General features: G+C 39.6%; 2 protein-coding genes and 1 non-coding gene across 4 annotated transcripts in view; 1 reads left to right on the top strand and 2 right to left on the bottom strand.

The window, feature by feature from the left end:
* The window catches only part of LOC131137915 (potassium voltage-gated channel subfamily A member 1-like), a 93,785-nt gene that overhangs the window by 55,356 nt on the left and 23,720 nt on the right, over window positions 1-14,709 (top strand). The gene's annotated exons all lie outside the window — the stretch shown is intronic.
* LOC131137919 (interleukin-17 receptor A) lies at window positions 856-9,047 on the bottom strand. Its single transcript, XM_078791045.1, has 8 exons — window positions 8,890-9,047; window positions 8,785-8,806; window positions 8,560-8,703; window positions 5,921-6,039; window positions 5,728-5,848; window positions 4,927-4,974; window positions 4,689-4,847; window positions 856-1,787 (listed from the first exon to the last, which is right to left on the bottom strand). Exons 1-8 carry the CDS (start codon window positions 9,016-9,018, stop codon window positions 1,078-1,080), a joined length of 1,452 nt encoding a protein of 483 aa, XP_078647171.1. The 5' UTR covers window positions 9,019-9,047; the 3' UTR covers window positions 856-1,077.
* LOC131137920 (uncharacterized) lies at window positions 1,901-3,974 on the bottom strand. Its single transcript, XR_013627572.1, has 3 exons — window positions 3,568-3,974; window positions 3,414-3,486; window positions 1,901-2,013 (listed from the first exon to the last, which is right to left on the bottom strand). It is a non-coding gene; the product is annotated as an uncharacterized LOC131137920 (transcript).

Raw genomic sequence — 14,709 nt, 5'->3', positions numbered from 1 at the left:
GGGCCAAATAAACCAATTTACACCAGTTTTACTTCTGTCACTAAAATAGCGCAAAATAGGACATCACAACAACTCTACAATAGCACATAATAAATCATGTTACAAAACATGTCTAATTTCCTCTTATTGTGTCTACTATATTGGCTAATAGGAACTTAAAGGTGACTATAGGGGTGTTATTTCATGTCCAGAGGGCTCTAATCATGATGAAAAGCATATTTAGATGGTGGTAAACAGGCTTTCCATGTCTTATATGTCTTACTTGCTATTATTATGTCTACTATATTGGCTAACAGGAATGTAGAGGTGACTATAGGGGTGTTATTTCATATATAGAGGGCTCTAATCATGTTAAAAAGCATATTTAGATGGTGGTAAACAGGCTTTCCATGTCTTATATGTCTTACTTGCTGTTATTGTGTCTACCATATTGGCTAATGGGAGTGTAGAGGTGACTATAGGGGTGTTATTTCATGTCTCGAGGACTCTAACAATGTCAGAAAAACTATATTTAGAAGGCGGTAAACATGTTTTCTATGTCTTACGTCCAATTTTCTCTTATTGTGTCTACACTGAGTGACAAATAAAGATATATCTAATCTAATCTGATGTAATGTACTCTATATTGAGTAATATGAGTGTAAAGGAGACTGTAGGGGTGTTATTTCATATCGAGAGGGCTCTAATAGACAAAACTATATTTAGAAGTTGGCAAACACATTTTCTCTGTCTTATGTCCAATTTACTGTTATTGTGTCTTCTATATTGGGTAATATGAGTGTAAAGGTGAATATAGGGGTGCTATTTCATGTGAAGAGGGCTCTAATTTAAAAAAATCATATTTACCAGGTAAAATAAAGGTTTCTTTTGCTGTAACTGCTAAAATGTTGTATTTATTAGCAAGGAATTGGGGCCAAGGGTGGGATTGAACCCCGGTCTCCTAGCTACAAGGTCTGCGCGCTAACCACTCGTCCACCGTGCAGGCCTTCCCCTATGTAATCATGCCATAAAATGATACAGCATATGTACTTGATCCAAGTATGGATGTAGATATATATACTATATACTATATACTCCTTAGTGGTTGACACATTCCTCTTGAAACCAGTGCGGGTTCTCCAGCTGATATTCCCTGAAAGCTTGGATGGCCTCCTGCAAAGCTCTGCCAAAAGGGCAACGGTGGTACTTGTCCTCTGCAAGACCTCGGATGTGCTGAACTCGACCCGGGCCGTGCTTCTCCGTGTCCAGGATTCTGAAGAAGAGCTCCTCGAACTGCTTCATGAGCTGGTATCGAACCACGACATGAAAAGGCCAGGGAACGTGCTCGGGAGAGCAGACGTCTCCAAAGTAAGCCACGATGTACTTCTCCAAAGAAGCACTTCCAACCAAATGGGGCAGGAGGAGGCTAAGAGCCGGAGTGAGCGTGTCCCCCGTCGGCGAGCGCTGGTCCTCCTTCAGGAGAAGCGTCTTCCCTCCACACATGGCTCTCCACTTGGCCTGCACTCCCGCTGAGCACAGGAGGAGGATCTTGGCTGAGGAGCCTTCCACTTCCTCCCTCTGCCAGTCCAGCCACTGAACGCGGCCCAGTATTCCCAGCCTGGTGGAATCCAGCAGATCCAGGACCACCTCCGTGCCGCATCTGGCCGTGAGGAAGGCGCTCAGCTTGAGGATGATGTTCCTGTACAAAGGGTGGTCCAGGGAGTAGATGATGACAACCTTTCTTCTTCCTTCCACCTGAAAGCATTCAGGATGCTCCTCTGCAGCGGATGCTGAGGTGGAGATGCCACCTGAGGGAACAACGCACGATCACCATCGTATTGTCACTATGATTATTATTATTATGATTATTATTATTATTAGTGTGAGAGGAGCTTCAAGCCAAGGGCGGAGGTAAATACGTACGAGTTTGGCAAGATGCTCGCCACAGCAGCCGAGCAAAGCAAACACCAACCAACGCCAACACAACCGTGGCCTTCATTATCACCTTCATCATCACAGCCCGTGCTGGATAATCTACAAACACAAGGGAGCATTATAAAGGTGACTGTAGGGGTGTTATGTCATTTCTACAAGGCTCTAATCATGTTTAAAAAACGACTTTAGAAGGTGTCAACATGTTTTGTGTCTAATTTGCTCTTATTGTGTCTACTACATTGGCTAATGGGAGTGTAAAGGTGACTATAGGGATGTTATTTCATGTCTAAAGGGCTCTAATAATGTTAAAAAGCATATTTAGAATGTGGTAAACATGTTTTTTTATGTCTTATGTCTAACTTTCTATTATTATGTCTACTATATTGGCTAATGGAAGTGTAAAGGTGACTATAGGGGTGTTATTTCATGTCTAGAGGGCTCTAATCATGTTAAAAAGCATATTTAGAATGTGGTAAACATGTTTTTTATGTCTTATGTCTAACTTTCTATTATTATGTCTACTACATTGGCTAATGGGAGTGTAAAGGTGACTATAGGGGTGTTATTTCATGTCTAGAGGGCTCTAATAATGTTAAAAAGCATATTTAGAAGGTGGTAAACATGTTTTTTATGTCTTATGTCTTTCTCTTATTGTTCTTATTTACATATTTCTATAAAACAAGCAGTTTTAGAGACAGCTACTTCCCCCTCGGCCATCAGACTGCTCAATGCCAAATAAGCCCCTCCACCTGCCCACACACACAACCAAAACTTTCAATTATTGTTATTTATTCTAAATTATTTAAATTATTTGTACAAATTACTGTTTACGTTGTACTGTTCATATTTGATGTCATCTATTTATTCTCTACATTATTATTTATTATTTATTATTATACAGGAGCCAGGCAACCACATTTCGTTGGCAATTTCACTGCTGTGTTATTGTGCAATGACAATAAAGAAAGTCTATGTCTATGTCTTGTGTTTACTATATTGGCTAATATAAGTTTACAAGTGACTATAGGGGTGTTATTCCATGTCTAGAAGGCTCTAATAATGTTATAAACTATATTTAGCAGATGGTAAACATGTTTTCTTTATGTCTTATGTCTAACTTTCTCTTATTGTGTTTACTATATTGGCTAATATAAGTATACAAGTGACAATATGGGTGTTATTTCATGTCTAGAAGGCTCTAATAATGTTAAAAAGCATATTTAGGAGGTGGTACACATGTTTTTTATGTCTTATGTCTAATTTTCTCTTACTGTGTTTACTATATTGGCTAATGGAAGTATACAAGTGACTGTAGGGGTGTTATTTCATGTCTAGAGGGCTCTAATAATGTTATAAAAACTATATTTAGAAGGCGGTAAACATGTTTTTAATGTCATGTCTAATTTCCTGTTATTGTGTCTACGATAAAAAAGCTCCAAAGCAGTCCCAGTGGAAAAGGGCCCCAAGTCAAAGGCATCATGAAGCCATGCAGGACTTACACAAGCAGTAGTCAACATCCTTTTGCTCCGAGTGGCAAGACTGGTTCCGGCATCTAATGAAAAATGGTTTTATCTAGGAAAAGGAAAAATAAAAACATGAATCTCAGATAGGAAATTTGTGTGGTTTTGGGGAGTGGGAGGGGTGAAAACTCACCCTTATGGTCAAGTTGCACCTAACGAGCTGTGATGCATCCAAGGCAAACGTGACATTCAGAGAGGTTCTGTTGGCCTACTCGTGAAATGGCATCATTAAAATGCTAAAGTGGAATCAATGAAAACATCCAAGGAAATACAGCCGGAATGGGTGCAGATTCTGGAAGATCTGGAAAGCTTTGTGTGCTGGTTATTGTGTGTAGCTGCTCTAAAGGAGTCCACAACTCAATGCAAAGGGTGGAAAAATGAGCATATTATGCGACCTTTAACATGAAAACTTGAATTTAAAAAAAGGAAAAAATCAGCAGTAATTTTACAAGAATAGTCAAAATATTATGAGGAAAAAGTTGGAATCTAACAAGTAATTTTACAGGAATAAATATTTAAAATTATGGGGAAAATAATGCATTTTAGTCGCACAAAGTTGAAATGTAAAAAAAATATTTTACATCAAATCAAACAAACAAACAAACAAAACAAATAAACGTATAATATTATGGAAATAGAGTCTAAATATTATGGGAATAAATTCATATTTACAAAAAGAAGCTTTATAAGAAAGTTGAAATAATTTGTATCGAAATTGTATCAAAATAAACTCATAAAATTATGAGGGAATCTAATAAAGTTGTAATTTTTGGAAAATTAGTTCTGGGAAAAATTATAATATTAAGGGAACAAAATCTAAATATGAGAATACATTCATAATTATAAAAAGAAAACTTACAAGAAGAAAGTGGAAATAGTTGGAAAATAGAAAAAAAAGCTTTAATTTTTCTAGAATGAACTCATAATATTATGAGGGAGAAAAAATATCATTTTAGTCTAGCAAAGGTCTGGCAAAGTTGAAATATTAAAAAAAAAAGCCATCGAATTATGAGAAGTAAACAAAATGAAGCTGCTTTTTTCCTTTTTGGGGGGCCAAAAAGTTTGAGAAGCTGTTATAATATTATGGAAATAAAATGGGAAAACAAAGAAGTTGATATTATCGTCTTTTTTTCAGCTATATGACATGAAATATATAATAAATATAGAAGTTGTTAGCATATCTGCTGCGCATGCGTTGCTTTTCAAAATATCAAAGTGGCAACGTTACGTCCTTTCAAAACATTCAGGGTTAACCTACCCTGGAAACGTTCTGGGATAAATGGACGCCCCGGTTCTCGATGGAGACTTGGTACAGGTCAGAATACACGTCTGCTCGAAATCCCACCACAACAGACAAGAGGTGATGTTTCCCAACCAACAACACGGGAGTCACCTCAGGGTGCCAAAGACTACCTGAACAAAGAATGCAAACACGGAAGAATGTGGAAGTGGTCTGACGGGACTTCAAGCGATTGGGGGAGGAAAAAAGTACCGTTTTCCAAGCACATCTGGGAGCTTCGGATTCTCTTGTCGTTGCATCCTGGCCATGAGAACAAATATCACAGGTGAGATGTTTTCAGTTCATCATTCATCTGGAATTGCCAGGCGCAGGCACGGCGACGAGATGTGCTTGGTGGATTTGGCCATTTTCATGAGCGGCGCAGTCCGGCGCACCCACGCCTCCGTCCCTTCCACCGGCATAAGTAGCAAAGCCCCCCCCCCCCCCAAATAAAAATTTTGAAGTGAAAACATGACAGCTCCACTCTGCGTGTGTCAGACACACGGTTGCTGGTTGCATTGAAATGTGCCTTACACTGTGAGGTTTTGGTGACGTGTGCACTGTGCGCCTCTCAGCCAATTTACCACTAGGCAAGCTGCGCTTCAAGCTGCGCTTCAAGCTGCGCTTCAAGCTGCGCTTCAAGCTGCGCTTCAAGCTGCGCTTCGCCTGCACCAAGAATACATCAGGTCCCAGCCAGCCATCTTTCAGGGCACCTTTGGTGCGTTGTTTTGTTTTCACGAAATTTTCACTGCGACGAGCTGAAAATGTGGACGCCTACGCTGGTGCACCTCCAGGGCCATCGAGGCGCAGCCCAGTCTACCAAATTGGCGCCATAAAATTAGGGCCCACAGTGCGTAGTCTTGTGGTGGTGCTTTGGGACGCCATTGTCTACGGCTATGACGCACCTGCATATTATTTTTATGGACAAGTGACAAAAAATACTAACAAAGCTTGAATGGCATGCTTTGGGGGCACCACCACCGGAGGGTGCACCCTTTAGTGGTAATAACTCACCCGGGACGGTGACTTGCTTGGTGATCCTGTAATCCCCAACGTCGGGTTCCGGCAAGTTAAAAGCCGACATCATGTATGAATGTCCCGCCTCCACCACTACCCCGGCCAATGAAAATGTCCACTAGGCAGCAAGCAAAAAATCAAATGGAGGGTTGTGATGGCTCGCTTCAGGTGACGGGGTTTGAATCTTTACCTTGCTGGAGTTGAACCTGAGCTGCTGGCTGATGCTGTAGGTGAAGTACACACACAGACTTTGCTTTGTACTTTTATCCACAATGCGCAACTCCGACCCCTGGAGTGTCAGTATACTTGCTGGGAAAAGATATTAGGAATGCTAATGCTTCATGGAACAATTGCCCTCCTGAATGGCAGTTCATGGATTCCAGAGCTGACCGCAATCTTTGCCATGTCATCCCGATGCTAACGCTGCGCTCACCAGATGGACATTTTCCCCAAATGAACGAAGGAATAAATATCAAGGCAGGCTAGCAAGAGCTGACTGTAGACGACTGCTAGCAGCAGGTTAGCATAGTAGAGCGCGGTCGACAGCAGCTCCTGGGTGCGTGTTTACTTCCTGTGTTCTCTGCTTGTTACTGAAGCCATCAAAGCGCACCATGAGTCCGTGCTTGTATAGTCGCAGTCTACGCTGGTCTCTACGTGTCAGCAACGTTACTGGCAACGTGTCAGTCTATTTTAGATTATTTACGTCTTATTTTATCTTACTATGTCCGCTAAATTGGGTTATTGGAGTGTAAAGGTGACTATAGGGGTGTTATTTCATGTATAGAGGGCTCTAATCATGGTAAAAAACTACATTTAGGAAGTGGCAAACATGTTTTTTTATGTCTTGTGTCTAATTTTCTCTTATTGTGTCAACTATATTGGCTAACAGAAGTGTAAAGGTGACTATAGGGGTGTTATTTCATGTCTAGAGGGCTCTAATAAGGTTAAAAAGCATATTTAGAAGGTGGTAAACATGTTTTCGATGTCTTATGTCTAACTTTCTCTTATTGTGTTTACTATATTGACTAATATAAGTATAAAAGTGACTATAGGGGTGTTATTTCATGTCTAGAAGGCTCTAATAATGTTATAAAACTAGTTAGCAGGTGGTAAACATGCTGTATTTGTGTCTTATGTCTAACTTTCTCTTATTATGTCTACTATATTGACTAACAGAAGTATAAAGGTGAATATAGGGGTGTTATTTCATGTCTAGAAGGCTCTAATATGTTAAAAACTACATTTGGGAGGTGGTCTAATTTTATCTTATTGTATTTATTGTGCAATGACAATAAAGAAAGTCTATGTCTATATTCCCAAAGTGTGGGCGGCATCCCCCTGCTGGGCCGTGGTGGTACTGCAGGTGGGCCATGAGAAGTCATTAAAAATATGATTAATTTTTGCAAATATTATTTTTAAAATGATTATATTATATTATAAAATATTGTAAAACATTTATTGCACGATTTAAAAAATATATATTTATAGGCCCAAGTAATAACCTATTGAGTGTTATTGACCTGTCACAATATTTTAGGACCCTTATACAGTTTAGGATTGGAACGTAGGTCTCTGGTCATCATGCCAGGGGGGTCATTAACGGAGGAGCACGTATGTAGTCTGTAGTGGCGGGAAATATGGAGCTCAGTTGAGAAAAAAAAGTTGAGAATTAATTCTGTCTTGTGTGTCACAGATTAAAAGTTTCTGAATCTTTACAATAATAATAATTTTGATTATTATTATAATTATTATACCAATACTATAATAATAATACTAATTTTTAATATTATTATAATTATTATACCAATAATATAATAATAATAATTATTATTATTATCAGAGCAAAAAAATGTCCACTGCCCACCTTTGTCCTATAAACAGTACATTTCAGAGCACTTCACTTATTTAAAAATATATATATATTATAAGTGAAGTGCTCTGAAATGTACTGTTTATAATAAGTAAATAAATAAATAATAATTATTATTATAATAATAATAATTATTATTATTATAAATGAAGTGCTCTGAAATATACTGTTTATAATAAATAAATATTATTATTCTTATAATAATCATAATAATTATTATGATTATTATAAGTGAAGTGCTCTAAAATGTACTGTTTATAGGACAAAAATCATCATCATCATCGTCATCATAATTATTATTATTATAAGTGAAGTACTTTGAAATGTACTGTTTACAGGACAAAATTGATAATAATAATAATTGTCACGATTGGGCTTCACCCCCTTGTTCACACCCTTAGTTTTCCTCTTAGCCTTAGTTCCTGCTCTTATTTTGTAGGATTTCCTGTGTTGGTCTGTTCTGTGTCACGTCACTTTTACTTTCCCCTTATACGCGCACCTGTTTCTAATTTGATTGTCTTATTTAGTTCAGCCGGGTGCGTTTGCCTTTTGTTGGTGCATTGTTTGTTCTTTGCTACGTGTCGTATGCCAGTGCTGTATTTGCCTGTTTTCAAAAATAAAAGCTAAGCTTTTACCTGCACCATTCGCTTCATCTCTGCATCCTGGGGTCGCATCGCAACACCCGCATGCCGAACCGTGACTAATAATAATAAAAATAATAATAATTATTATTACAGTACATTTCAGAGTACTTCACTTATAATAATAATAATTATTATTATTATTAAGGTGGGCAGCGGACATTTTTTTTTCAATTTTCAAGCGGGCCCTGAGTTGGTCAAGTTTCGGAACCCCAACTCTAACCGAATACTGAATCCTACTTTGTGGGAATTGAGTCATTGCGGTCGGGTCTGGAACCAATGACCCGCCCCAAACGGGGGCCTGATGTCGTGACTCACCATCCGACCTTAAGGTCCACGTCACGTTCATAACAGGAACAGGTCGACGGTTGACCAGACGCACCCCCAAATACTCTGAACCCCACTCAGGGCCGGTGGGGGCACGCTGTCTGGGTACCAGCGCGTGTCGGACTGAGCAGTTATCTGATGCAGGATATAAAAATACATGTTGATTAATCAGATTAATCAGAGAATAACTGTGCAGGCTTTACAAGGTTCACTCACTCATTTGGCAGCTGTCAAGCCCCTGGGAAAAAGCGTGGGAAAGGAAGTTTGAGGGCCCCAGCAAACAATATCAACAATATCACAAAGCGTGCGTCTCTTCCTCACCGCCTGGTTGCAGTCCGGTCTTTGGTTTAGGATGCCAAGAAAAGATGAAGGTGCAAGTCCCGTTGTGAAAAAGAACCACACAAGAGTGGCATAGATGGCTGCCATGTTTGTAGTGCGGAGAGTCCTCATCTCTTTTCTTCACGCTGAGCTAATGATGTTATCACGCGCTTAACCGGAAGGCTTTTATCACTTTCCACTGCAGTGACAGGAAACGTTGCTCAAGAGCTCTACGATATTGACTCCACGTTTCTGTTTGAGAAAAAAACTACCTTCATAGATACAGTACATACAGCGGCTCCTACATTAGCCACTTTGTCTTTTGTTGTGCTACGTTTGTGCTGTTTTCTTCAGTTATAATGGACATTTGTGCTGAATTACTTTTTGACTTATTACATAGTTATTACAGCGTTATTACAGTTTATTACATAGGTCAACCAAAGGTCACCCAGCCCCCCCAATATGCTATTAATTGAACCAAAGTAGTGTCATTTTTTGTGCTCCGTTTGTGCTGTTTTCTTCAGTTATAATGGACATTTGTGCTTAATTACTTTTTGACTTATTACATAGTTATTACAGAGTTATTACAGTTAATTACATAGGTCAACCAAAGGTCACCCAGCCCCCCCAACATGCTCCACATTGAACCAAAGTAGTGTCATTTTTTGGTGCTACGTTTGTGCTGTTTTGTGCAGTTGCAATGAACATTTTTTCTGTGTTTGTTTTTGATGTATTACATAATTACTACAGTGTTATTATAGTTTATTACACAGGTCAACCAACCTATTACATAACCGGCCCCCCAACATGCTCCCAATTGAACCAAAGTCGTGTCATTTTTTTGTGCCACGTTTGTGCTGTTTTGTGAGACTATATTCACGTTTACATGGACCCAAATATTCCAATTCCATTGGGGTTATTTGCTCAAACGGAAAGAATGTAACCTTTGTATACACCTCATTCCCAAAGAAAAGTGCCAATCCCAATGAATATATAATGGGATTCCCAGGGGTGGAATATTCCTTTCCCCAATCCGATTGAGGTATCTTGTACCCGCTCAATCGGAATGTTGTCAGACTGCGTTCTTCTTCTTCTGTTGTTTATTGGCGGTTGGCAAGTAGCTTTGGTGTGCATTAGCGCCATCTGTGGAACAGAATCTAAACCCTTCTATACGCCGTTCACAAGTCCACTTTTATTCAAAAAGAAAATACATATCTATATAAAACATGTGCCCAGCTTCATTATAAAATATTAGCAAGATTGAACTTTGAAAATTGAACTTTTCCTGTTCCCGGGTGCGTTCTTTCAGCCAATGCTGAGATATGACGTAACACGCAGCTCCAGACGTTCTTCCATAAAAAAAAATTGAAGCGAGCAATCGGCACTGGACTGCTAAGGAAAGTTTCTTTTTGATCCAAACAAAATTTCAAGGCTGGACAGACGAAAAACTGGCAATACGGAATTATTCCAACAAGTGAAAGAAAAACTCGAGAAAATCGGTATCACGTGATGTTGATGTTTACGTTTTACTGGGCATGCCCCGTTGACTATTCTGGTTGATTGGAATATTCCTTTCCATGTATACCATTGTTTTCGGAAAGGTCATTCGGAAAGAGAAAACCCCCTCATGTAAACATGGCTAATGAGACTATTTGATGAGATTTTTGAGTGGTCCGTGTCACGGGGGAAGCAGTCTCAGTAGCGAGGCTCAAACTTCCTGGTCTCCAGCCACCGCCTCCAGTTCCACCCAGTGGTGGGGCAAGGGTCCTTGGGGGCTCAAAGCACAGAATTCACAGGGCCCCCGCCACTCCATCAGTGCACATCAAAAAATTTCTGGGAAAAAGCCATCGATGAGGGCTTTTCAAAGTGAGATCTCGGGACCAATAGAAGTCCTTGTAAGCCTGTTAAGAATTCATCATAGCTTAGCTGTTAGCATATTAGCCCCTATGGCGTCTGTGACAAGTCAGTAAGTATAGCATAACAATGTCTTTTCCTTCTCTTTCTCTTTTCCTCCAGGTCAACCTAAAAGTGGGAATCTTGTAACGGGATGCCATGATTGACAGCCGCTCTGCAAAAGCGGCTGTTGTGGTCATGTGGAGCGTCACGCCGTGTTCTGCCAAACGCCCGCATGGAACGCCCGTGATGGGAGCACCTGGTCGTCCGTCAGAGGTGACGACTGAGGCGCCACTTAGTGCTTTGGAGGAACATATAAGGTGCGCCCTTGTGCTGCGGTACAGTGACACGCTTTGGGGGCAAATCAAAATTGGTTCCATTGTGATGCACCAGTCATCAGGTGGGGGTGGGGGTGGGGGTGGGGGCGGGGTCTATTTGCAGGAAGACCTAAATGTACCACAGCCATGACGTCTGTGTTTGACTGCGCTGCTTGAGCTGCAGGGTAAGTTATTAATATTTATTAAGTTATTTCAAGTCAAGTAGATGATATTTATCCTACACATTAACACAATCAATTAGTTTCATTTCTTCCATATGTGTAAATGCTAACGGACGTAAGCTACATCACATCATACATGAACTGTGGAATGACGCTATTTTGTACACTAGCTATGTTGGCTGACATCATATTCAGGTTATGCGTCATTATTTAATGCCATGTTGAGTTGAATTGTGAATTATTGAATATTAAACTACTTGGATGGCCTGTAGACTTTGAAACTGTAAATGACAAATACAAATCGTTAGTATTCAGCAGGGATGCTCCAATCAGGGTTTTATGCTGCCGATTCTGATACCGACCATCCATGACTGAAATGGTCCAATACCGATACCGATTTCATGGATTAACTCACAACCAGAAAGCTCAATCCCAGTTTCATGTTGAAATACATCAATGTTGTCCAGGGCCGCTGTATTGAGTTATGGACTCCTATAGAGCAGCTACACACAATAACATCTTTCTAGATATTACAGAATCTGCACCTACTCCAGCTGGATTTCTTTGGATTTGGTGGTTTGTGTCGCTAGCTGCGAACCCAACTTTATAGGAGTTGATCAACTCTATAGGAGTCCATAATAAACAGCGATTTATCTTTCAACATACAGCTATATGTGTTGGAATCCGAATCCGATCCAGGATTAGAGACTGGACAGTCCCAAGTTTCTCCAGAAAATAGTTTTCTTCAAGACACCTCTCAATGGTAAGTAGCTTTAGCATTGTAGCATGTTTCATTTTTTGGCGGTACTACCAGCACTTTAAAAACTAATAAGGTTAGAGACGCTAATTGCGGTGGGAAAAGGCTACTAGCAACCCCGCTCCCTGTATGCACGTGCTATAATGCTACACAGGGACACGGTCACGGTCGACTAGTAATGGAGGCAGGGAGGGCTTTCAATATTAGTGCACACCTGGCAACATGGATGAAAATATCACACTCAACGTGCAAGTTGACTCTTGCCTCATAGCTCTCCATTTTCTTGTATTCAGTGCCTCAATAGTATTTTAGTTCGGGGGGGGCGTCCCCGATGACAGAAAAGAATTGCGAACCACCGCATTAGAAGAAGACACTACAGTCCATGCATGGATGGTTCTGGGCTGCAATAGAACCAGCCACTGGCCAACGGCTTTCAAAGGCATTTTTCAGCATATGCCGATCACCAAAATATTGATACTGATCGGTGTCCGATCGATCGGAGCATCCCTACTACTTAGTGTAGTACCATAGCGCTTAGATTTTATATGTACATGTTTTATAGTAAAAGATCATGTCGACTTGTATCTTGCATCGAGTGATCTCATACCGCTTTAGATGATGGCGTTCTCTAAAAGCATCACGGCCATCGCACAGCAGCTGCCTGGCTGCAGGGCACCATGTTTTCAAATATAGCACACCCCTCTGTAACAATAGGGAGCATTATCTCATCCTGGAAGGACATAGGAGGAAAAACATGTAGTGTAGGAAAGTATGGTAATGGTAATGGTAATGGTTTTATTTCATTTGAACATGCATCAGATTCCAATTGAGTGCATCCCATAATCAGTTCCCAGTTCCACATGTCCAAAAGGAGTAGGAAGAAGCAAATCTTATTAAATCCTACCCCTCCATCTGGTACTTTTACAATCACTAACTGTTACATTTGTTCACTTCCTGCTTTCATAATATAGTTTAAGTTAATTTTTGTAATTAAAAAAATATATTTTTTAAGATGTTTTTTTTCATTTTTAATTTTTTTATTTAAAAAAAATGTTTTTTAATTTCTTTGCCCCGTCCAGAAGTACTCGGTGGTATGAGCATCCAATGCCATAATGAGGACCATAGTAAGTGTCAATATAGTGATATATATAGCACATCATGACTGGTTCAAGACTCTTCATCCTTGTATTTAGCAAACATCAACTGCTTGTATTGTTTCTTGAATTGGCTCATCGTTGTGCATTGTTTGACTTCCTTACTCAATCCATTCCATAGTTTGATTCCACATACTGAAATGCTATGGCTAGAGAAGTATTGGATGACATTTTTAGCTAATTGCTTATTTGTAGCCTTATGCATTATTTTAGCTGTTTGAAGATGAACTATATCAGCAATTTGAAGTATTTGTCATTTTACAAATGAGTTACAGTAAAGCCTCGTTATATCGATATCGGTTATATCGAAGTACTGCTTATTACGATACTACAGTAAAGTCTTGTTATATCGATATCGGTAATAACGAATTACTACTTATTATGATACTATTTTCATTTCCCGGCAAATTTCTAGTCTTTTATGATATAATTAGTTCCATTAGTACGATACCCGGTTATTATGATAATCCGGTTACTACGATGCCCTTTTCATCTCCCGCCAGCCAATTTGGTCTGCTTATATCGATACAAAAGCAGCTTAAATCAATCTTTGCTTAAGGATTTCAATACCAAAAAATAACACGGCGAACGGCTGCTTCCAGTCAACTTTATTTTTCACACTTCCACCACCAGAGCGCAGCACACACACCGATTCCCGCACTTCCTGTTTTTTTTTTTTTTTTTTTTTTTTACAATAACTATGGGACCTGGTGTTGCCATCAGAGAATTGATGAAAAGCGGTCCACTAAGCTAAAGTTAATTTCCATTTAAGGACCGAAATAATACTAATTATTTTAAGTCAAAATAGCAACTAAATGCTGATTAATATTTTTCTTGAATATATCCATATTTGGTAAGGTGGGAAAGGTGTGAGCTGGCAGCGAGTTCCATAGACAGCATGCCCTTGGTACGTAAGAGGATTGGTGAAGATGTGTGCGAGAACATCTCTTCTAAGCTCCAAGGGGTAAATACCAGCATTGATTGGGTCTTCAATGTTCAGAAGACGCAAGGCCTTCCGGTTCACAGGTCATGCTCAACCCGCCCCATTCCAACGAAGACACAAGCGTACAAATACATGTATTTAATTGTGTTGTATTCAGATATCTTTTTATCGCTTGCAATAATCGCTGTTTTTCATATGTACATGCTGCCGTTCGTGGTTTCTCTCATGTGTATAGAACAATGTCGAGTGCATTATTGCCCACTTTTAATGCAGTTCGGCGCAGGATCGGATATATCGATAGTCCGGTTATATAGATACTTTTTCCGACTCCCGAGAATATCAATATAACGAGACTTTACTGTAGTATGTTCTCTGTAGGCGGCATTATGAATTATCCTTACTGACCTTTTTTGCAGTACATTTAGCCAGTGAAGATTGCTTTTATAGTTATTAGCCCATATTGCCACACAATAAGTAAGATATGGTAACTTGTGCATTTGTTTTCCACAGAAATGTCTGAAGGGTAAGTATTGTTACTTTGATTTGTGCATTTAATTTGATCAGTAAAAAAAAATAT

The sequence above is a fragment of the Doryrhamphus excisus genome, linkage group LG6, assembly GCF_037039965.1.
Source record: "Doryrhamphus excisus strain RoL-2023G ecotype Guam linkage group LG6, RoL_Dexc_Guam_v1.1, whole genome shotgun sequence".
In the NCBI taxonomy this organism is placed as follows: domain Eukaryota; kingdom Metazoa; phylum Chordata; class Actinopteri; order Syngnathiformes; family Syngnathidae; genus Doryrhamphus; species Doryrhamphus excisus.
The sequence above is the reverse complement of the archived record's forward strand: the minus strand, read 5'-3'. Positions and strand labels throughout refer to the sequence as shown.

Bases quoted from the DNA above. Each gene is read 5' to 3' on its own strand.
- LOC131137919 (XM_078791045.1), bottom strand. From the start codon at position 9,018: ATGAGGACTCTCCGCACTACAAACATGGCAGCCATCTATGCCACTCTT. The intron at 4,848-4,926 runs GTACTTTTTTCC...TTCTTTGTTCAG, and splicing joins CCAGATGTGCTTGGAAAACG to GTAGTCTTTGGCACCCTGAG. The intron at 1,788-4,688 runs GTTAACCCTGAA...TTGTTCCCTCAG, and splicing joins CCAGAACGTTTCCAGGGTAG to GTGGCATCTCCACCTCAGCA.